Below are 23847 nucleotides of genomic sequence, written 5' to 3'. Positions count from 1 at the left end.
GTGGCTCTGTGGCACAAATAAAATGTGTCTAAACTAAACTAACATGTTTTTGTCTCTGTCTGAATGGACTGGGGAGTGAGCACTGTTGTTTGTGTGAAAGGTGAGTAGACTGCTTCCTCTAGTGGTGTATTTGAATAGAGCCTCTGTTGCCATCTTCACTCCAGTGATCTTCAATCTGTTGCATGAATGTGAAATCACACTCTGCACTTCAGGGAGAGTAAACATACTGAGTTCAGCAGGCTGAGGCTGTAGATCCTCTAAATGTTTACACTCGTTGATTCATTTCAGAAATGACCTTGCCATCATGTTCATAGAGAAGCAAAACCTTCTCTAAATTTATTCTGTGTATCAAATACAGAAAATTCAACATCAAATGAAAAAGCAAGCATACAAAGTCATAATAACAACTTGTAAAACATGATTACAGACTTAGTGTATATGAAATATTGTCATTTTGTTACACATGACTAACTGAGAGACAAGTTTGTGACTGGAAGGAGACTTTCTTTTTCTTTTTTTCTTTTTTAAAAGGCTTTCACTAAATGTACATGATTTAGCATGATTAATATATCCTAAGGTATGGGTAAAAAATAAACATACAACATCATGTCCAACAAACATGGTTTTCTAAAATATCCAAGAGCTGGTCTTATCATAATCAGATTTTACTAAATTCAGATTTCATCAGAATCTGTTTCAACTCCAGACCTTGTAAAACATCATATAATGTTTAAAATATCCACATGAAAACCAGAGCGATGAGAGTAATAATCAGGCCTAAAGACTCTGAAAAATTTCCTTTTGTGGTTGAGTCTTTAGCAGGTGAGAGGACCAGGGGGCCTCAATTTATACCATCCTCAGGGGGGCCGGGGCTAAAGAATGGGTAGATTCTCTCATTGAATGTGCAGCCAGTAAAAGAGTAGATCAGCGTTGCAGTATCCGCATCATAGAAGGAGAGCAGTCTCTTCTCATAATCTACAAACACCCCGACCCTCTCAGGTTTCTTTAACAAAGGGAGGTTGACAGTGGAATTATTTAAAGCTGTGCATTTGTTGTTGTTCCTCAATCTAATGATCCAGACTCCATTCTTGGGGTTTGGGTTGAGTGTCCTCTTCCCACGTGTCGACTCTCTAACTACTCCTAAATCCCATCCGGTCTTCCTTGTGGCTTGAACCTCATAGTAGAATCTCCCTTCAGAAAAGCCCTTTTTTCCCAGGACGTACGTATATCTGTCGAATTTGTGTGGGACTTCATCTGCAAACCACCAAATGTGAGAAGTTTGCACTTGTTTTAAATCCTCTGAAAATAGAAGCAGATCGTTTGCCGTGCATGGATCAAATGTCATGTCCACTGCATACTGCTGCCGGATTGTGTCCAACTTGACGCCTTCAGGCAGAGTCTCTAGATCTGTGACTGTGTGTGGTGTTTTCTTCACCATGTCAGTTTTCTCATCAAGGATTTTACCACAGCACACCCTGAACTCTTGACTTGCTCGCTTTATCTCTTTGGTGAGTGTCACCTCCAGCTTCACCAGTGCTCTCCTCACGTCCTCAGCATGGCGCTGACCACTGATACTGATGTCAGACCAGTTCTTTGTGCGTGGACAGGAGGAGGAGAAGGACAGGAAGCTATTGATGAGCTGGAGTTGGTCTTCAGTGCGTGAGATCTTCTCCAGCTTAGTGCTGCTCTTCTGGAGCTCATCGATTTCCTTCTCCAGCTCTTTGACCAGCATTTTAGCCTGTCTTTCTGCTGCTTGCTGCTTCTCTTCAATCACACCCACCAGCTCAGCCATGCTTCTTTGAATTGAGGCTACCAAAGTACTGAAGACCTGAACACTATTTGCCAATGCCTCCTCTTTGTCTTTCCTCTTTGTGTCCTCTACTTCTTTTATCTCCTGAACCTTCTTTTGTCGCTCTTGTATCATTGCCTTTACTTCCACCTTTTTCTGCTCCAACTGAGCCTTCTTCTTTTCATACTCCTCCTTTAGAAGGACTGTATCATGACTGCTATGTTCTGTACACAGGACACAAACACATGTCAGATCATTCCTGCAGAAGAGATCTAAGATCCAATTATGTTTCTTGCATATCTTGTTTTCCAGGTTCTGCACAGGATCAGTCAATTTGTGTCTATTTAAGGCAGCAACTCTCTGATGAGGCTCTAGGTGTGTTTCACAATAAGATGCCAAACACACCAAACAGGTTTTATAGGCTTTGAACTTGTTGCCAGGGCAGAAGTCACATGGTACCTCTCCCGGTTTAGCAAGGACATCATTTTCAGATATGACACGATGTTTCGTGAAATTCTCCACAACCTCCCTGAAACCAGTGTTGACACAAAGTTTGAGCCCTTTGTTGAACTTCTTGTTGCAGAGTGGACAGTGACACTGTTTTTTGCCTTCCCAGTGCTTGGCGATACAGGTCTTGCAGAAGTTGTGTCCACATGGAATAGAAACAGGCTCGGTGAAAACATCCAGACAGATGGAGCATAGGAACTGATCTTCAGACAGGAAACTACTGGCTGAAGCCATATCTAGAAGAGAGACGCATCAACAAAGTAATGTTTTTTTGTCTTCTACAGTAACAACTACTGGTATGAGCCATTTCATACAAATACCGTGCCTGACAAAGAGGACAGTAACACTTTTCACACTGCAGTATGTGAACAAATTCAATACACATAAAATATACAAATATTCTACAATATCAAAGTATTGTTAGGTAAATACAGCATCAGTCACACTTTACCTCTGTGGATGCTCAATTCTGCTGCCTTGCTTCGTACACAAATGGACAAACTGAACTGTGTTTACCAGTTGTTGTGGTTTTTCCAGAACCACAATGTTAAGTTTCATTTCTCTGTAAGTGACGCAATGATGCCCCTCCTCTCTCTAATACCCATCCCATCTGCTCTTCTTACATGACATTAACCCCTTAACACTTGACCCTTTTCATACAAATATGACATAATAAACTATCTTTAGTTGCTACTTGCTGTTTTCATTTTAGCCAGTTTTGTGTGTCACAGTGTAATTACAGATCTGCTCAACTTAAATAACACTACAACAAGCATCTGTGCCTCTAACTCAAACACACAAAAGCAAAAGAAATTCATCTCTGAAACAAGTCAGCTAGTACGATATTATCTGTAAAGTCCCTGCTCTTAAAGGGTTAACTTCAAAGGAATGGTGTCTCATTGTTTGTCCTGGTGGATTGTAAATGACACCCACAGAGATTTTTACCGGAGCAGTCACCATAACAGCATGGTAGTCAAAGGATGAGTATTATGTGTTTTTAGAATTGAGCCTTAGGGGTTATATATTAAACCAGCTGTACACTGATTAGACAAACAAAGCGAGATAAATAAAGGAAAACATGTTATTCCTTTGAGTGGTGAATCTGCCTGGCTGTGTTTTCCAACTGTGTAGTTTTCTTTTGTAAGGCACTCTGATGCTTGACCTGTTAAGGTAACATTTAACAAGGTAACAATTAAAAGCAGAAGTTTACGTTCACCTTGGACTAACACATTTAAACTAATTTTTGCACAGTTCATGATATCTAATCCTACTAAACATTACCTGTAGGCGAGTTACTTCATTTTAAGAACATATAATGTAAGAGGAGAGAATGATTTCAGCTTTTATTTTTTTCATCCCATTCCCAGCGTGTCAGAAGTTTACATACACTTTGCTAGTATTTAGTAGCATTGTCTTTCAATTGTTTAATTTGGGTGAAACGTTTGTGGGTGGCCTTCCACAAGCTTTTCACAATAAACTGCAGAAATTTTGGCCTACTCGTCCTGAAAGAACTGGTGTAAGTGAGTCATGTTTGTAGGCCTCAGATTCACTTGGATTGAAGTCAGGGTTTTGTGATGGCCACTCCAATGCCTTGACTTTGTTGTCCTTAAGCCTTTTTGCTACAACTTTGGAAGTATACTTGGGGTCATTGTCCATTTGGAAGACCCATTTTATGACCAAGCTTTAACTTCCTGGCTGATATCTTGAGATGTTGGTTCCTTTCTCATGATGCCATCTGTTTTGTGATGTGCCCCAGTCCCTCTGCAGCAAAGTACCCCTACAACCGGATGCTGCTTCACAGTTGGGATGGTGTTTGGCTCGCAAGCCTCACCCATTTTCCTCCAAACATATGATGGTCATTATGGTCAAACAGTTACATTTTTGTTTAATTTGTTACATTTCTCCAAAAAGTAAATTTTTATCTCTGTGTTGTTGGAGTTGTGCAGTTGCAAACTATATTCTGGCTTTTTTTATGGAAGTTTTGGAGCAGTGGCTTCTTCCTTGCTTCCCCGCATCTTCACAAGGTCCTTTGCTGTTGTTCTTGGATTGATCATCTCTACCAGACAGAACACATCTTCTTCCTGAGCAGTGGTACACCTGCATGGTCCCATCTTGTTTATACTTGAATACTGTTGTTTGTACAGATGGATGTGGTACCTTAAGGCATTTGGAAATTGCTCCCAAAGAAGAACCAGACCAGAGGTCTTGGCTGATTTATTTTGATTTCCCCATGATGTCTAGTAAAGAGGCACAGAGTTTGGAGGTAGGCCCTAAAAGACTTTGACAAGTACACCTACAATTAACTCGGATTATGTCAATTAAAATTTTCTAAAGCCATCCAAGCAGTTTTTTTAAGATCCAATTATGTTTCTTGCATATCTTGTTCTCCAGGTTCTGCACAGGATCAGTCAGTTTGTTTCTTTAAGGCAACAACTCTCTGATGAGGCTCTAGGTGTGTTTCACAATAAGATGCCAAACACACCAAACGGGTTTTATAAACTTTGAACTTGCTGCCAGGGCAGAAGTCACATGGCATCTCTCCCGGTTTAACAAGGACACCATTTTCAGATATGGCTGGCACAAAATAGATGTCCTTACTGACCCGCCAAATCTGTAGTTTGATAACATGAAGTCTGCTACGTGAAAAATACGTTTTAAAGACTTCAACCTAGGTCTATGTAAACTTCTGATTTCGACTGTACATAGAGCATATGAAAACTGAAAACAGACAAGATCCAGACAAAAAAAAAAAATAAATAAAAATACAGGATTAGGACTCAATTGAGAAAGTCAAAGGCTGCCTACAACTAACTGATTGAGTTGTGTTTTTCCAAAGCAGTGTTTGACCTAAACCTGCCAACAGTCTCAATGTTCTTCATAAGTGACTTATTATTTTGACAGTGTTATGGCATCAAAGCATGTCAGGCTGTACCCAAACAACAAGCCTTGGGTTACTAAAGATCTGAAAGTATGCCTAAATTCAAAGAAAGTGGCATTTTTATGCGGTGACAGACAGGGTGAGTGATTTGGTGAAAGGTTTGCCACTGGCAATGCAAGGGAAGCATGGCAAGGGCTCAACACCATGATGGGCAGAGACCAAAGTCCAGCCCTAATCAAATACCTTGTTTTTGGAATGGAAATAAAAGGGCAGGTGGTGAAGCAGGTGGGTGCCTTCAGATATCGGGGCCTTAAAGTAGACAATACTCTGTCCTTTTCTGTGCACAGTGACTCTTTGTACAAGAGGACCGAGCAGCTACTCTCTCTGCTGAGGAAACTCAGAGGTTTTAATGTTAAAAGAGACATGTTCACATCTGCCCACAAGATGCTCATGAAGTCACACATTTCACTTTTTCAGTTTCACACCCTGGTAGAACTTTGTCTTGGACCATGCAACTTTCAACAACCATGCATGCAAGACCACCAAGTCCTCACTATCAGAAGTGCACACCCAGACAGTTAGACATAAAACAACCCTTACCACACAGGACCCATCACATTTACATTTACTCATTTGGCAGAAGCTTTTATCCAAAGCGACTTACAAGTGAGAGACAACTCTAAGGCCTCAGTGCAGTAGGAGACCTTGGTGTAAGTACTAAGTGCCACATCTATTCAATAGGTGCAAGAAAATGACAGAAGTGCTGCCATAAAAACCCTTTGACTAGAACAAATATATATAAAAAAAAAAAAAAAATCATACATAAGAACTAAAAGCTCTTCTCTTAAACTTAAAACAGGCTGTAATCTGCTGTGAGTTTCAACATAGAACTTTCAATTTTACATTCAAACTGAGAGGAGGTAAGTTACTAATTTACAAGCTTTCAGTGTTGCATGATCTCTGTTATAAAAAACAAAACAAAATGAAGAGTTAAAATGTGGTGGCTCAGTGGCTCAAATGAAATATTTCTCCTGGCTGAACCTTGTTGTATGAAAGGTGAGTAGACTGCTCCCCCTAGTGGTAGTGGTAGTTCTCTCATATAAAGTATGTGACCAGCTGGTTTGTTGGCGCTTATCAGGTATTTAGCGTGTTACCATGGTAATCAGCAACAGAAACTACAACTGAGGCTGATGGGAATGTGTGTGTGAAAGTGTGTGTTCACAGGTATTTAGTCAGAAACAAGAAATGAAAATATTGATGTGATGGCACTGGATGAGAAGTCAGGACATCATGTAAGTTATACTTTAAAACTGTTTAAAATTCTGATTCATGTAATTATATAGTATGTAATCCTGCTGCAGCAATATATAATATATTAAAGATAAAGACAGACTACTGTGTACGGATAGTGCAGTTTTACTGTTCAGTTTAAATTTGTGTTTTACGAACATTTGATTTTAGTCTCAGACTGAGAGGAGTGAAGTAATTAATTTACAAGCTTTTAGCTTGACAATAACAATTTACAGTTTCCTATGAAGAAGAAGAAAAGTGATAAAGGTGTGGTGGCTCTGTGGCACAAATAAAATGTGTCTAAACTAAACTAACATGTTTTTGTCTCTGTCTGAATGGACTGGGGAGTGAGCACTGCTGTTTGTGTGAAAGGTGAGTAGATTGCTTCCTCTAGTGGTGTATTTGAATAGAGCCTCTGTCGCCATCTTCACTCCAGTGATCTTCAATCTGTTCAATCTGCATGAATGTGAAATCACACTCTGCACTTCAGGGAGAGTAAACATACTGAGTTCAGCAGGCTGAGGCTGTAGATCCTCTAAATGTTTACACTCGTTGATTCATTTCAGAAATGATTAACTGATATGAGGTAATGAGGAAATATGATTCTTAATGCATCAGCTGGGTAACAGTTGGCTTCAGTGGCCAAATTCTGTCCATGGTGCTGGAACTGGACAGATGCTGGTGAACCACTTCACTGTTGCCAACACACACAGATGAAACTCACTGGTGTCCGGCGAAACTTTGAATCTAACCTCTTGTTGTCAACTGACTGTTTAGAAAATATACTGTAGCTGTTTTAAACAAGCTCAGTCATATGCGGACAAATAACCAGCTGAAACCGAATCTTTGTGTCTAAACTGCAGATTTGACCAACGAACCAAGTTTAACAATATCTGTAAAACATAATGACAAAATACAGAAAAAAGTAGGGAAAACTGAATGAATGATCAAATCATTTGAGAACATAGCCCAGTTTCTCCCAAATATCACAGTGCATGAGTCTGAAAAAGACAAATAAATCCCATAAACATGAAGCTAATTACGTTTGTTAAGTGACGATTAGTAATACTGCAGTTAAGATATTTCAATAATGCATCTTCATGTATCGCTGTAGCTCATAAATACGGTGTGTGTGTGATATATATATATGTGTGTGTGTGTGTGTGTGTGTGTGTGTGTGTGTGTGTGTGTGTGTGTGTGTGTGTGTGTGTGTGTGTGTGTGTGTGTGTGTGTGTGTGTTATACATTAGGCATTTTATAAACTGAAATATTCAGATAGATAGTTGAACAAAAACTGGCCATTTTCACTTCAGACATTCTGAATCGTCATTGTAGGGACACTCATTAAAATTACTTCTAGCTGCTAACTTCCCTCTATGACAAGTTAAATTTCCTGCTGCACAAACAAGCAAATTGGCTTTATTTTAGATAGAGGTTGGAAAAAATGTCTAAATATGTGAAAAAGGTCACAGAATTTAAAGTTTACTGAGCTGGTTTTATACTTCTGTCTTTTCAGCTACAGGCAAAGTAAACTCATTAACTCAGGAACTGTAACAGTGGTGAGCGTTACTTTGGACATGTCTTTTTAATAACCCGCGGTCTTTTGTGATGAAATCCCTGACATGGCTACCCCTTTCAGTTTGGACTGTTTATTAGTTCTTGTTTTATTTTGACATTACTTACATTGTGTTGGTTGTATAAATTTCTGTCTTTGTCTAATTTTCCTGTTTTTGTGATTGTCTACACCGCCCTAGCGTGTTCCACTTGTGTCCAGTTATTCCTGCTGTATTTCATCAGTGCTCAGTCCTCCGTGTCAGTTTGTCCATTGAATTCCACCGGTGTTTCCTCATGCTCCTGTTCATGTTACCATGGTTTGGATTTCTGCCTTGTTGAGTGTCTGCATTTGGGTCCTGAAACATTAACCAAATGTGAGAAGTTTGCACTTGGTTTAAAAGCTCTGAAAACAGATGCAGATCATTTGCAGTGCATCAGCCAAACATCAGGTCCACTTCATACTGCTGCTGGATTGTGTCCAACTTGACGGCTTCAGACTCTAGATCTGTGACTGTGTGGGGCGTTTTCTTCACTATGTCAGTTACCACAGCACATCCTGAATTCCTGACTAGTTCATCTTTTTTGGTGAGCATCACCTCCAGCGTCACCATAGCTCATTGATTTCCCTCTCCAGCTCTTTGACCCTTTAGCCTGTCTTTCTGCTGCTCTCCGATCACACTCCAGCCAGGCTTCTTTCAGTCGAGACTACCGAAGTTATGAATAACTGAGCACTATTAGCTATTGTTTCATCTTTGTCTTTCCTCTTGATGTCCACCACTTCTTTTGTCTCCTGAACCTTCTTTTGTTGCTCTCGTATTATATGCTGTACCCACAGCGCTGACTGCAGCTCTGGCTCATATGCATGGGCACGCTGGGCCCAGCTGCGTCCCATTCTGCTGATTAAGCTCCTATTTGGTCTGCAGCCCTGGAGACAGAAAGCACAGTGACACTGGGGTGAACCAAGCACAGAAGCTGTGGCACAACCCAAAAGAAGCAACCACCAACACTTAACTGCCAACCATAATACAACAACTTTAACATTAAACAAAGTGTGCTCTATCAAAAGTAACTCCTCTTGGTCTTTCCAACAAGGCCACTCTGCCCACCAACCGCTGGTGCCTGGAAAAGTAAGCTGAAGAGCTTGAAGGGAAAGCCAAAACAGGGACATTTAGGACCAGTGAGTTGGAAATAGAAAATAACATTAAGAGCATAGGGCGAAGCGCCATACTTTACTTACTACACAGTGCACAACTGCAACCACGGCCCTCATGTATAATAAGGTCTCACATTAGCCTGTTTCCTTTTCAAGTTGTGGGGCACTTTCGTGATGCGCAGACTTACAATCATACCATGATGAATTTTCTCACGAGGCTTACTGAGCGCAGGTGTTTATGCTGCTATGAACAACGCCAGCAGCTCTCAACAGCAGCAGGGAACCAACTCAACTGTCTAACCAGGGAGTAAGCTGTGAAAAAACAAAATTGAATGTGCAACGGACAGCCTGTATTTAACTGTGCCACAAAAACATGAGAGTACCTACTATCTGGTAAAAAACACTGCGCTGCCCACAATCCCCAAAAACGTACGAAACACTAAAACCACAACATTGACAACCTATACTTATAACAGACAATATTGCCACAAAGTGTATCCCTGTAGCACTTAATGAAACATACCATTCTACACACATTACACACTTAATTCACAAATTACCAACTCCACCTACAAAGAGAGCAAAAAAAAAAAAAAAAGAAGAAAAAAAAACTGTTGAAAAATGTGCTACCAAGATCCCTACAAAAGACCAGCTCTCAGTGTGCAACAAATCCAGGAGACACACAATGCACAAAACCCACAATGCAGAAATGTGTGGTATGAGGCTATCTGCCCCCCCCATTAGACTGAATGACTGCTCTGGCTTATATGCATGGGTGCCCTGGGCCCAGGTGTGCCCCACGCTGCTGATTAAGCCCCTAATTGGTCTGCAGCACTGGAGATAGAAAGCACAGCAACAGCTGAGTGAACCAAGCAGAGGGACCATCAAAATATCTAGAGGAGCGGTTTTAAAGCTAACAACCATCAGTGATTTACTGTTTTTCTCTCTCCTACAGCGACAGCTCCCCATATGAGCCATTTTACACAAAAATCATGGCTGACAGACAACGGTAACACTTTTCACACTTCAGATTTTTTTATTTTGGTGGCAATAGAGATTAAAGTCACCTGTGTGATACCATGATGTTAAATATGATGGAGATTCATAAAAAATATCTAATAGATGAGTATAAATGATTCACCTAAATAAATATAATCAAATGTGATCAAGAGTCAACTCTGCATCTGGATTTATGAACAAAATCCATTATGTGGAGTATACATCCTACAATATTAAAGTATTATTAAAGAAGCTATTAAGTTTTGCTATTGCTAGAATGCCAACATCAACAGCTGTTTACTTACCAGTCTCTTTTTTTTTATCATCAAATAAGTACAAAAGGAGTTAGCAATTTTACACAACAACAATGAAACACAGCAAACTTCATATTAAATGCTTCTTTAGTGCTGCAAGAAAGGTCATGATTTCAGATAGTGGGAATTACATTACCGGTAATACCATTTTGCCACCAGTACATGGTCATTTCATGTGTCTGTTACTTGAGTGGTTATCATCTTTTTTCCTTAATGTCAGTCTGCCAGTCGCTGATTCAGCCTGTGATTTCTGATCCTGCTAGTCCCTCTCAGTCACACAGTGGTAAGTGGTCCCCAGAGGTTTATACCATCCAACAGGACCTCATCTCCACATCTACCTGTGCACCTGCTCGCAATCCCCTAACCAGCCCCCTAACTGTGGTTACTGATATAATTTATGATGTATTGTCTCTCTTTATTGCAGATTATTTCAGACTTGTAAATGTTGCTGATATAAAATGTTTTTGTTGACAGAAATAGTGTCCTAAACAAAGCTTGTTCATCTGTTCCTGTTTTCCACACTGCAGGTGCAGATGAAATCTTGAGACTACAACAAATGAAAAAAAGAAAAGAAGCATTACTGAAGAATGGAACAGGACAAGGACATGAGGAGTTGTGGAGGTAGAGAAAGAAACCAAAAGAGCAAGGCCAGAATGAAGAGGATTACTGAAGGTGGAGAGGAGTGGGTGGGGAGAGAACATTACTAAGAGGGAAATAAGTTCTACAGTCTGGTTTTTTTACGCAGAAATAAATTGGGTCATGATAGTCATTCATTAGTTAACCCATCTCATATTCTATATGAAAAACATGTAGAGAGGAAGACTGAATCACCTCCTTTACCAGCATTGAAGTGCTCTTGAGCAAGACACTTGACTCTCTTAATTACTCCAGAGAGCCTGTTCATACAGCAACAACACAAAACCCATGTGTGACTGTGTGTTTGTGTGTAGCCATACCTGTCTATGCAGCTGCTCCCTGTTGCAATGAAAAAATTGTGTAATCAGCATGCTGGCTGACTGAGGATTTAAAAAAGACTCATTAACAACCTTTAAATACCATCACCTTTAATAAGATTACATTCTTTGTTTGTTTGTTTTGAAGGTCATTATCACAACAAAGAATGTGTATTAAATCCAATAGCTCATTTCCATATAAAAGTAAAAATCAATTGTAGTTCCTACACCTCATTAAACCAAAACATTCTTCCTATTTCTGTTGATCTCTCAAAATAAATTAGCTAATCCCCTCCTCAGTGCAGCTCAGTTGTAATGATCCAACGTGGTTTAGAGGGCAGGCATGCGGGGGAAGCTTAGCTCCTACATTGTACAGCATTCCTGTACTATATATTCCCATGATTACACAATTTCATTACTTATGACACATTCACTGACACGTGTGTGTGTGTGTGTGTGTGTGTGTGTGTATATATATATATATATATATATATATATATATATATATATATACATAGACATTGATAGATAATGCATTTATTTTTCAAAATAATTACATGTATCCTTTGATATAGGCTAAAATGTAGAGCAACTGCTGTAGTAGTAATGGTAGTAGAAGTACTACTATTAGTAGTAGTAACAAACTACTGCTACTACTACAACTACCTCTAATCATAAGAATAGAACAAATAGAACAGAAGAACAGCACCTTATATACTGTTCATTTTTTTGTCTCCCATGCCTCCTTCATATGTTGGATAGCCAAGATTAGAGTTTCTAAACGCTTTTCCTTAAAGAAAATCTCCAGGCATACATATATAAAAAGACTATTCAAATTTCTGGATAAGAAGCCTGGTGGTACACTTTATTAAATTTCAACAATAAATTTCCTTTTGAGTCAAATTTGTGAAGTTTGAAAATTCTATGAAAAACCTTAATCTGAGCATCTTTATCAAAATACAATGAAACACTATTGTGCATTTAAATAAATTACAAAACGTTTCGGTCAATAAAGTAAAGATTAATAATAATCATCATCATCATCATCATCATCATCATCATCATCATCATCATCATCATCTTTAGATTATTCATTTGCATGAATAATCTTCATTTAGGACCCAGACATATGTCTCAACAGAAATATAAGTGACAGACAGGTAAACGTCACAGTGTCACCAGTAGGTGTCGTGGCTACATTTCTGACAGATCAGAGTGAAGCCTGGTTCATCTCAGTCGTTTCAGCAGGGATGCCATGATTCAAAGTGGAAGCTGTTAAAAGAAAATGCAAATGTGCAGAGCGAAGTGTTGTTAAATACAAAATGCTGAAGGTTCTTGGCACTTGAATCCCTCTCTGAAGTCGCAGCAGCCGCTTGGTGTGAGTCTTTTTTCCCCTCATATCATCAGGTCCTGGAGACTGGAGACAGCGGCTCCACTCACTTTAGCGATAACACCGGCTGCGAGACACACGCTCTGAGTTCACTTAACTTGCGAGCCAATGGGATTGACAAGGCATGAGGATGTCCTTAATAATAATAATAATAGAGATGGAGAGCAAAGCTTTAGATGGGGGTCCCTCCATCACTCTCTCTCTCTCTCTCTCTCTTTGAAACATCAAAACCGGCACAGGCGCATTCCTCTACGCGCGTAACCGCTCTCACTTCTGCACCGTGAACGCGAACATCACACTGGGACTCAATGGACATTTGAAGACTGGAAAGTCAGTTGTAGTGACATTTTCAATTTAGTTCAAATCACGTTTTAAAAGACAGCAGCCATAATGAAAATGTCCAGTTTTCTGTCAAATCTCCAACTCAGTGTGGCCCAAAAAAAAACGCACACTACAAAACTGTGGTTTTATCCATGAAACAGATTTCCCTCTATGACCAGAATATACATCAGTAAAGTTTAACATCGCAGTAGGCTGTATGTCGTGGTTTCCTGCATATCATCAACATGATGTAAGTGAAACTGAAAATGAACTGGATTTGTTATATTTACCTCCGCATCACTTGTCACATCTCAAATGTTCCGGGGAAATGATGAAGACATTTCGTGCATGCAAGATCTGATGGGATCGGCTGACGGCGGGGGGAGCAAACTCCACCCAGCAGATAGGATCTGAGGCAGGCGGAGCGGAGGGCAGCCTGTGCCCACAGGGCTCGGGCTGGTTGGTCGGGACGCTTGACACAAGTCCCGCAGAAAACTTCTGAGGACAAAGTCCAGCCCGAGCGTGAGGGAGACGGGGTGGAAGTCAGTGAGTGAGAGTGTGCCGGGAACTAACTCGCATGTTATTTTCAAAGAAATGCTCCAAAGATGGCGGTGGTAATATCGACGGGAGTTTCAGGTGCCTCCGGAGTTCAAAAAAGTGGATTTGTGGAGGTTTTGGTGCGGGAGCGCTGGCACAAAGTTCTGGTCAACTTAAACGAGGAAGCGCTCACGTTAAGCTGCGAGGAGAGCAGCGGTAACGACAACGTGACCGACGGTGTCGGCTCTAACGGCGTTGCAAACGGATCTTACCTTGACAACAATAACACCAACTCCAACAACGGCCCCCAAACTGTGCGCTGCGCCTTCACGGACCTCTCGGAGCGAGTGCCCGAGGCGATCGCCAACAGAAAGAGGTGCGTTAAGGTGAGCAAGCAGGAGATCGGGGGGCTCGGGATCAGCATCAAAGGGGGGAAGGAGAATAAAATGCCCATCCTCATCAGTAAGATATTCAAGGGGCTCGCAGCGGACCAGACCCAGGCTCTGTACGTCGGGGACGCCATCCTGTCCGTGAACGGTATGAACCTGCGGGACGCGACCCACGACGAGGCTGTGCAGGCGCTGAAACGGGCCGGGAAAGAGGTGACTCTGGAAGGTATGCAGGCTGGACGGGCTGTGTTGTGAGAGCATGGCAGAAAGAGAGGAGAGTGTATGTTTCAGGGAGTCCCACACTTTTTTTTTCCATCCCACATGCATGCCCTCATTCATCTACAAGATAAGGTTCTTCTTCAGGAAGCCCCCATGTGACTGTCAGAGCGTATATCCATATGTTTTGATGAGGGGTTGTTTTGCATAGCTGCGGGGATAAGAGTAGACTATATCTCAGTTTATCTAAGTACACTCTGTGAGAAATTCTGGTGCATTTCATTTTTATGCAGACCTATTGTAACCTCTGAGATTTCTAAGACCCACTTACTAAGCCTGGAACCTCATCTTTCAGAGATGGAAATATGTTATGTAGTGTTGTGAGTTTTCACCCTGACTCCCTGTTTCCTTGACTGGTGTTGGGTTTTTTTTTTTATGCATATCCTGCTGTAAGTCAGTGGCTCTCACTCAGTCCTGGCTCTCAGGACGCAAAGTAGGCTACTGCAAGTTTTCTATTCTATCTGCCGTTTGATTGCATTCACTTAGCCTCCCAGGTATAGGTCGCTCCCTGATTAGACAAACAGAATGAAAAGCAGCATGACTCAGTGTCAGCCTGGGAATGAAAACCTCGGCTTTAGGATGTAATTTATTTTCCATTAGAGAAAGGAGCTACTGGTTATTAATAAGAGCTAAGAAGGGAAATGTGGTATTTTTCTTGGATTAGCTTTTACTACTCATATCTCATTTCATGAAATTTGTTTCCTTATTTATTGATAATGTCACAGTTGGTTGTCGCCATGTAGTCTTTCTATTGGGGAACCAAATTGAAAGGAAGTGAAGCTGTGTTTCTGGCATCTCGGCAAATGTATTTAATTTATAACAGAAGTGGCAAAGACACTGTATTTAAAGGGTGTATGTAATGCAACTTTGCCGCCAGGACACACTTACTTTTTGCCATAGTTGTTAAACAGGCGTCTGACTGGCTGCTCTTACCACAAAGAACAGTTTGGATTTCTCAGGAAACAGGTATTATGCAACCAGAGGTGTCATGGGAGAAACAAGCAAGATCAAACTCATATCATCTCCCTTTACCTCCTCATGCAATTCTCTAAGCAAGGCCACTCAAACAAATCCAGCTCTGCATTTCCTCAAGCATCTCTCTCACACACACACACACACACACACACACACACATATATATGGAATAGCATGCACTCTTACTTTAAAGTCACTCAGATGAGCAGTGGAGCCAAGTTGGTGTTTTGCAGTTGTTTTTAGCCAAAAGTGGAGATGGAAATTAGGCTGATGCCAGGCAGATTCCACAGTGAAGGCTGGACATCATTTTACCTCCCTAACACACACACACATGTGCACACACACATACGTATGCAGACACAAACACACATGCTTTCACACACTGGAAAATGTGCCCACTTCTGAGTTTTTAATCCCTGTTCCTGAGAGGAGCCTTGGACCCAAGATAGTAAGAACAAAGTGTCTCTCACTTTCTCTCTCTCTCTCTCTCTCTCTCACACACACACTCACACACACACACACACACACACACACACACACACACACACACACACACACACACACACACACACACACACTCTCTCTCTCTCTCTCTCATATATACACACGCATGCAAACACAGTGATGGGCCTTCCCAGAGGGTTACAGGGGCTATACTGCAGAGGGAAAATCTGGTCCCAGCTGAAAACTTACCGAGATAAGAAATAAGGAAAGGAGGAATGGAGCAGGCAAGGATGAAAGAGAGGGGGGGGGGGGCTTCACTGTAGGAAGCTGAAATGTGAATTTAATGGGGAAAGTGCTGAGAGGGAGAGAGATACAGTAGCATGAGACTGAAACAGTCGGAGAGCTAACAAGGGAGGCTAAGAGGCTGATGTACAGATGACAGTATGGGTTAACTTAAGGGTAGCACAGTAGTTCACCGTAACTGCACTGCTATTGAGATCATTTGCATTTGGGAAAGCAGTGAAACAGAGGAAGAAAACAAAATGACAAAGTGCATTTCCAATGAGTTTCATTAATCTTAGGGAACAAGAAAGATGCTTAACACGTAACCAAGCATGTGAAAATTCGAATAAAAAGACGTGAGCAATGAGATGTAAAGCCTAAAAACTCTTCTTTTTTTTTTTTTTATTCCAGAGTGTTAGCCACTTTCTAAGATGTGAGAGAAGCAGACTACGTTACATGAGGAAAGAGATCAGGAGGAAACATCTGATCCAACTGTTAGGAGACAGTACATGTCTCATGGGAGAGGAGTGTAGCGTCTGTGTGCGCAGTGCACTGTAATTTTCTGCATTTTCTCCAAGTGAATCTGCGTGTGTTCAAGAGAGCTTGCACGCGCATGTTTGTAATCTGTGTATTTTGCTGTAGCACTGATAAGCCATTTTGAAACTCATTAGGAAGATGGAGGACGGGGTGAGCTTAAATAGACGGCGACCACTCACTCCCACCTGATGCAGGCTGCAAGCGGCCAGTAGATTGACCCAGTGGTTAAAAAAAATGTTCTCCAGCTAGAGCGCCAGGGTTCAATTAGGGCTTTGCAATACGACTTAAAATCAATATCATGATCAATTATGATTAACGAACGATTACGTCTGTGAGAGGTTCTAAATGTCAGTTTTGATACTTTTTTTGGTTAATTGCTCAGCCCTAGGTTCAAGTCTCCATGTCAGAGAGTATCTGCTCGGTTTAAGTGCCAACCCCTGAGTGACATACCCACTCTCTGGTGGTTCCGTTCAGTGGCTCAGGGTGCACTCTGACAAGCCAAAAGTGAATTTCCCTATGGGGATCAATCAAGACTCTGCAGCTGAGTCACAGAGCCTGTGCCATCCATAGCCAGTGCCATTATGGTGGTCCAGTGAAAGATTGGTTATGCACAAATAATGTCTTCAATTACATCCTAATGGAAAATAATAAACGCTATAGTTACGAGTTTGTACTTTTACAGAATATATCCAGTTGAAACCCTGCATGGCTTGTATAGTACACTGTAACTTGAGATTCACACTAAAGATTCTTAGGTGAGCTAACAAGGGCAATCTGAACAACGCTGGTGTTACTAACACGTGAACAGTGCCAATCAGACAGTTACAAGATAAAGCCAAACTCTAGAATGCAGCAGCATTTGGATGCACTTCAGCAACAAAAGCAACAATAAAGCAGACACAAGACACAGCAGAGGTGTAACTTCATCACTCAGTCAGTCACTCAGTTAGGGACAGTCATTTGCGTTTATAGGGCTGGCCTCCTGCCAAAACAAAAAAAGAACAATGGCTTGAGGAAGGGAATGGAGCCGTAAGACCTGGCTCTCTTCAAAGAGCTGTAAGTCCCATCTCTAATACCAGGGCCCTGAACTTGACCCACCTCAACAGAATTCAGCCATTATTTTTTAGGGGTCCAAGCCCGCGGTGGGCTGCGGGATGCGTATGCAAGGCAACGCGTCTCCCACTACCAGCGGTGCTGGGAACCCTATTGTATTTGTTCAGATTTTTATTCTTCTCCTTCTCTATTTTTATTTTTCCGCCACTAAAAGTGGTTGCACAGCCTAAACCATTCAAGGTAGGGTGGTGCTTTTCACAGGGTGGACACAGGGGCTGGCACGTAACCCAGACGCAAAAAAATGACACACGCCCGCCTGTAAGCAAGGTAAACATGTTTTGGCCCGTAACTCACAAACCGCATGTCACACATTCAAAAACCTTATATCCTCCTCTTCCCTGAATTACGCTGAATCTCATGAGCTAGGCCACGCCCATTTCTGCCTGACAATACCTACTTTTTCTAACTCCTTCTACAGTTTTTGACCGATCTGCTTGAAACTTGGCACGTATGATCTTGTAACCTGATCTGAATTTTGCTTTTTCAAGAATTCTGCATGTTATTGACAGACAAAATTTTATCGCTAGCTATCAAAATAAAGATTGTTAGCCTACTTATCTTCCCCAAACAAAATTCTATTAGCACCAAATCTTAGATATATGATTGGCATGGGACTGTAAGGATATAGACTTCATTTGGCGAACCTTGGCCACTAGGGGGCGCTACAAATTTAGAAAGTTTATATCTCATGAATGGCTGCAACGATTTCTATTAAATTTGGTGGGTAGGTTCCAAGACCATTCCTGAGGCCATGCACCAAATGGGGTTATGATTGGTCAAACTGGGCAGGGCTTATTACAGGACAAAATACAAACTATTTAATTCACCTGAAATATTAATCTGACGGCCATGAAATTTATAGGATACTTGTAGACTGGTACAGAGACCTTTCATAACAAAAACAACATCTGCCTCCAGGGGGCACCATAATCAAGGTAAACGCATTTTTCCTTATGCCTCCCACATTTTTGGTAGTGTGTTCAAAAAACTTATATCATTGCATTCCCTAAATTGGACTTAATCATATGACACAGGCCACACCCACTTCCTCCATTTATTTTTTTGACAAGTCGGTACATATTCAAAACTTACTTTTTCAAACTCCTCCTACAGTTTAAGCCTGATCCGCCTGAAAATTTGCACATAACATCTCCACATGTGACTGATTAAAAAGTTTTTGAACTAAAAAAAATTCCCAAGTTATGAGCAAAAAAATATTTTTAACGACCTAAAAAACACATATTGTTGCAAATCTTTTTCAAAGAAAATGAAACAAGTTTCAACATGAAACATGAGACAATAGAGGGCGCCAAAAATCAGGAACATTTACGTAACAGCTGCTCGGATTTGTACGAAAGTTGGTATACATGATGTAGAGCGATTTCTGAATGCAGGCGTGATGATTGATCAAAGTGGGTGGGACTTATTCCAACAAATCCAATTCATACCACAATTGGCCCTTACTAGTTATAATACACTTCCCATTACAGTGACAAGTGCAGCTCTGATACTGGCGTGGCTCCCGATGCTTGCCTCGTGTGCGTCTTGCTGTGGGGCCAACTTTGTCAGAGCCCGCAGGGCATGGGGGACAACCTGCTTGCAGTTCTAGTTATTATTTCCATCTGTGGTTTTGCTTCTGTGACATGTCATAATGCTCTGTGTGAAAAGGGGCTAATGGCCAGGTATGCGGTGGTGAGAAAGTAGACAGTTTTTAAACTTCTCTTTTGAGCTTCCTTTTTTCACATAACTATTCCCATCACTTGTGACAACACCATGAGTGCAACACCATGAATGCCTCTAAGCAGAGATTGTCCCATTTTTATGATTCATTTTCTCAAGACGAAGACATGCAAAAAACACAGAGTTCTTGGAGAGAGATCGGAAGGGAGTGTAATAAAGCCAGGAGGAGGCAATGATGGCACGCTTTTCTGCTCCCCTTTGAGGATGTTATATGGTTCGAGTTAACACTAGTGCTGGCCCAAAATGAACAAAGCAATCTCTTCTACTGGTAGTTTTGCTAGTTTGACACAAATCATGTTTACACTGGTCTGTACTGCCTCTGGGAAAGTCCAACATGACAACAGCTCTCCCCCTCTCCTGTCTATTGGCTTTTATATGATACCAAACTGTCAACCATATAAATGAAAGTATTACAACCTCAAATACTGTTAAAATCTCACTTGAGTACTGGGTGACAAAGTTGAGCTTTAAACAGCGCAGATAGTGAATGTCAGACACAAATTTTCACCTCTGGGCTTACTGTAGCTGTCTGTGCTTGCTGCTGAGACCAATCAGTGCTACAAACTCAACTCGATTCGGCTGTTGCTAATACCCACCCTTGTACGAATTGCTGCACTCGACACTTCCTGCACATGCCAAACTGTAGCCAATATACCTAAAAGCGCAGAATGCCAAGAATGCAGGTTTACCATATTCTTTCATGTACCAGAGTCCTGCTCCCTGCAGACTTGGAGAGACTGGCTGCTGCTAATTGGTTAAGTTACAAAGTTTACAGACTGACATTTTTTAAATAATTGTTTTTCATTTTTAATCTGCTCTTGCTACAACATACATGGAAGACAGGAGTTCAATAAACCAGCTAAGACCTGCTAACATCAGGCTTTTGTTGGTAATGGAAAAAGGGTACAATCGGCACTCACACCCAGGTCAAATGACTCTGCAGTAGACGTTGGTATTTATTGGCTCCGACTCTGTAAACACAAACACCCGGGTGAACCTGCTGATTTTCATCCCTTTTCCTGCTGTAACATTTTTCTGGGCACGGACACTGTGAACAGACTTGTCACTTGTCCAACATGGTGCTGTTAAAACCAGAAAAGCAGCGGCTACTCTGTGCACAGGGATGAAAGCGTGAGCACAGCGTTGAAATAATTTTCAAAGATATACAATCAAAGCCTCTCACATGGAGGCTCCGGCACCTTTACAGGAGCACCAACCCAGACTTGACAGATCCATTTTACCAGTTTGCACGACGGCTAGCAGTCCACTGTCTCTCCCCTATGTCTGTGTGTGCTCTAAGTGCATGTGATGACATTGCCCCTTGCAGTTATGTGTATCCTCAAGTCCGAACAGAAAGGCATACTTGACTGGCAGTGGAAAAGGGGTCAATCAGCTTTTATTAGCTGGTTTACCTGCATTTAAAAAAACCCACGTATACCTGCTAATTTTGGTTGAAAAAGGGTATGACTGTAAAAATACACACATATCACCAACACAATTATCAAAGTGAATTAAGAATACTCCTGTCTTGATTTCATAATTTATCAGTTTCACCAATACTTGAAATACACTATATAGTTAGCGGTCCATACCTGTATATAAAGAGGGAACAGGACATTTCTGCCATAACACATTGTCAGATGACATGTCATATCAACCAGTTTTTTGAAGTGTACTAAACCCTTACAAGTTTCAGAGTTTCTCAGATATGCAGATGTGTGTCCTTTCTTGTCTTGCTTCCTCCCCTAATATCCGGCCCCCTACAGAACCTGTCAGGAGACATGACCCTTTTACCTGCCAGCGGTCAACAACAAAGAGCGAACTTTATGTGTGTCAGTCCTGGCTGCGAGAGGTGGTCACACAAGGATAACCCCTTTTAATGTTCACATTTGCTTTTGTTTTTCTGTCCCCGTTGCTCTGTTTTGTTTTCCTCCTATTGTTTTCATTTTTGTATTAAGTTTTATGCAGTGATGATTGAAATATCAGTCCCACTAAGGGGGTGTTAAGTTTATTCTTTCTCTCAACATAATTCATCATTAGTCATTTGGTTAAGATGAAAAGAGATGAGAACAATTCCTACAGAGAATTGTCTAGTTCAATTCATTTGTGTTTATAAATAAAAGTGACCAGTCTAACATTGAAAAACTGTTTCTAGCTTTAGATTACTGAGTGTTTAACAGCCAGATGGAGAAATAGCTTAGATGATGTCCACCCCACACAAGAATAGGTCAGATTATTTATTAAGATCATTATGTTTTAGGATACCTGAGTGATCATTCATCAAATGCAGTGTTGACTGAACAAACCCCTCCCATGGTGCAGCTGAGAAGCAACATATGTTTTCACTGATTTAGAGTATAGCAAATTAATGCTCATAGTACAACAAAAGGCACAAGGTGTCAATGTGAAGAGAAATCCAAAGCTTGACAACCTTGACGTGCCTAGTTACAGTTGCTAAGATATGTGAATTAATGTCAATTTCAGGACCTTGTATTGAAATAATGGAGATGGTTTTGGTAGGAATGGATAAATGGTGAGAAAACAGTCCAGTTTGAAACTGTAGTCCTATGGGAAGTATTACACCAGATATATTTTAGTGCAGACACAGCATCAAACAGTATTATTTATATGCATCGAGACCAGTCCAAATACTCTAAATGTTGAAGCAAGAGAAATTAATAATGAAAAGTCAGAATACAGTAAAAAAGAACATCTGCCATACTGCAGCAAACAAGAGATGAGTCAGTGTCCTGAAACCTGTTGAGCCCTTAACAAGCCGTAGCTGTCATCACCTGGCACCTGGATGCGTCTGTGTATGTGTGTGTATGCGCTGCTTTCAGCCGTGTGACGCAGAGTGCGTGTGTGTGTTTTTCAGCATGTGCCTGCTTGAATACATTGATATGTGTCATCAAGTTCAGTCACTAGTGTTGTCTAGACTGATGCTACAGTCAATACGTGCTTGAGTGTGTGTGTGTGTGTGTGTGTCTGTGTGTGTGAGAGAGACAGAGAGAGAGAGAGAGTCTATGTGTCTACCAGCTGACTGTTTATGTCATTAGAGAAGCTATCATCTCCTCCGCTACTGTTTGTGGAGTCTGACTCAGAGCGGATGGTGGTGATGATAATAACAACAACTGTGGAGTTGCAGTAGCGATTGTTGTGGCGAGGATAATAGATTGAATCATTCATTCCTCTCCTCTGTGGATGTTTACACAGCCAAAACAAAAGCGGAGACGGAGAGCTAAGGCTCATCTGTTTTTCCTGTCAGCTTTGTTTGAAGAAGACAAAAAAAAAAAAAAAACTTCATTCCCCTCCAGGTGTAATCATTGTGTTTTTGTACATTGTGTTTGTTGCGTCCTAGTTTTCTCATGATGGCCATCATAAAACTGAGCTTTTCTACAGTGGAGAAACGCTTCAGTTTCACGCCGTAATTAGGAATTTCAAAGCTATTTAACAGGGTGACCCCAAATGACCCAAACTTTGACGTCTGTTAAACTGTTATGTTGCTTCACTGCTTTCTGTTGAAGCCATGACACCGTCTATGATGCAACAGCACACTGTAATAGCCACCATCTGCTCATACTTTCTGCGGTTGTGGTTTTGAGTAAGTATGGTGGTTTTTGTCGGCTTTTATGGAAATAATGGAACATGCAACACACAGCTCAGTGGATTAGTGTCTGATGATCATGAAGGTAGGTTTCATGCTTTTCAGTTTTTCCACTTTTTTTTTTACTTATTTGTTTTTTGCAAATGTTTCTTTGTGCAAACATCCTTTTGGCATTCGGAAAAGTTGCCTTGATAATGTTGTATACAATTTAATATGGATGACTAAGACAGTGGAATATGTGATTTTTGCTTTAAAGATGATGCACTTGCAGTTTTTGATGACATCTAGCTCTTGTTTATCCCCACCCCATTTAACTGTTGCTACGCCTGTCCAGCCTTGTGGCAGAATTCAAAATTCTTAGACATTTTTTAAGCAATGGGTCCCTTAATTCCCTGCTTTAACATATTAGGGAGCTTTTGTCCTTCAATACTGAAGTTATTGTTTAGATCTTTAACATTATGGAGATGACACATTTAACACATCCTTCTGAACTCTGCTGTAAACGTCTACTGTATTTGCCTCTGCTTATTTGACTATCTGCAAATATGCTTGTCTTTCTGTGTCCAGAATTCAGTTCAATATCACTATCAATATGTTCCAGCAGGCACATGCTGATAAACACACACATGCAGTATATTTTTTACAGTATTAACTTTGCAGCACATATACTCCCACTCTTACACTAATTACCACATTCACATTACCATGGCCCCCTTCTACATAAATATATTATGATGTTCAGTTCTTTATACAGAAGTGACACTATTAATTTGCTTTATTCTACAGTTTCCCAAATAGTGTGT

General features: G+C 40.9%; 2 protein-coding genes and 2 long non-coding RNA genes across 5 annotated transcripts in view; 2 read left to right on the top strand and 2 right to left on the bottom strand.

Annotated features, from left to right (window-relative positions):
• Positions 1–302: 302 nt before the first annotated feature.
• LOC139613643 (E3 ubiquitin-protein ligase TRIM39-like) lies at positions 303–2890 on the bottom strand. Its single transcript, XM_071470450.1, has 2 exons — positions 2748–2890; positions 303–2532 (listed from the first exon to the last, which is right to left on the bottom strand). Exon 2 carries the CDS (start codon positions 2528–2530, stop codon positions 842–844), a length of 1689 nt encoding a protein of 562 aa, XP_071326551.1. The 5' UTR covers positions 2531–2532; positions 2748–2890; the 3' UTR covers positions 303–841.
• Positions 2891–6483: 3593 nt separating this feature from the next.
• LOC139613648 (uncharacterized) lies at positions 6484–13547 on the bottom strand. 2 transcript variants are annotated; one of them, XR_011686799.1, is made up of 2 exons: positions 13438–13547; positions 6484–8942 (listed from the first exon to the last, which is right to left on the bottom strand). It is a non-coding gene; the product is annotated as an uncharacterized lncRNA (long non-coding RNA). The 2 variants fall into 2 exon arrangements; XR_011686798.1 differs by lacking the exon at positions 13438–13547 and adding an exon at positions 9359–10608.
• Positions 10054–11694, top strand: LOC139613649 (uncharacterized). Its single transcript, XR_011686800.1, has 3 exons — positions 10054–10179; positions 10704–10864; positions 11017–11694. It is a non-coding gene; the product is annotated as an uncharacterized lncRNA (long non-coding RNA).
• A 32-nt stretch (positions 13548–13579) lies between the features above and the next one.
• The window catches only part of sntb1 (syntrophin, basic 1), a 43562-nt gene continuing 33294 nt past the window's right edge, over positions 13580–23847 (top strand). The window contains exon 1 of the mRNA XM_071470451.1: positions 13580–14299. Coding sequence (XP_071326552.1) covers positions 13753–14299 — 547 coding nt within the window. The 5' untranslated portion in view covers positions 13580–13752. The remainder of the gene's footprint in view (positions 14300–23847) is intronic.

The sequence above is a fragment of the Trachinotus anak genome, unplaced genomic scaffold, assembly GCF_046630095.1.
Source record: "Trachinotus anak isolate AG129_WGS33_773 ecotype Australia unplaced genomic scaffold, CSIRO_AGI_Tana_v1 ptg000032l, whole genome shotgun sequence".
NCBI classification, from domain to species: domain Eukaryota; kingdom Metazoa; phylum Chordata; class Actinopteri; order Carangiformes; family Carangidae; genus Trachinotus; species Trachinotus anak.
This window is presented reverse-complemented; position numbering and strand designations above follow the sequence as displayed.

Excerpts from the sequence above, each read along its gene's own strand:
- LOC139613643 (XM_071470450.1), bottom strand. The coding sequence starts at position 2,530 with ATGGCTTCAGCCAGTAGTTTCCTGTCTGAAGATCAGTTCCTATGCTCC.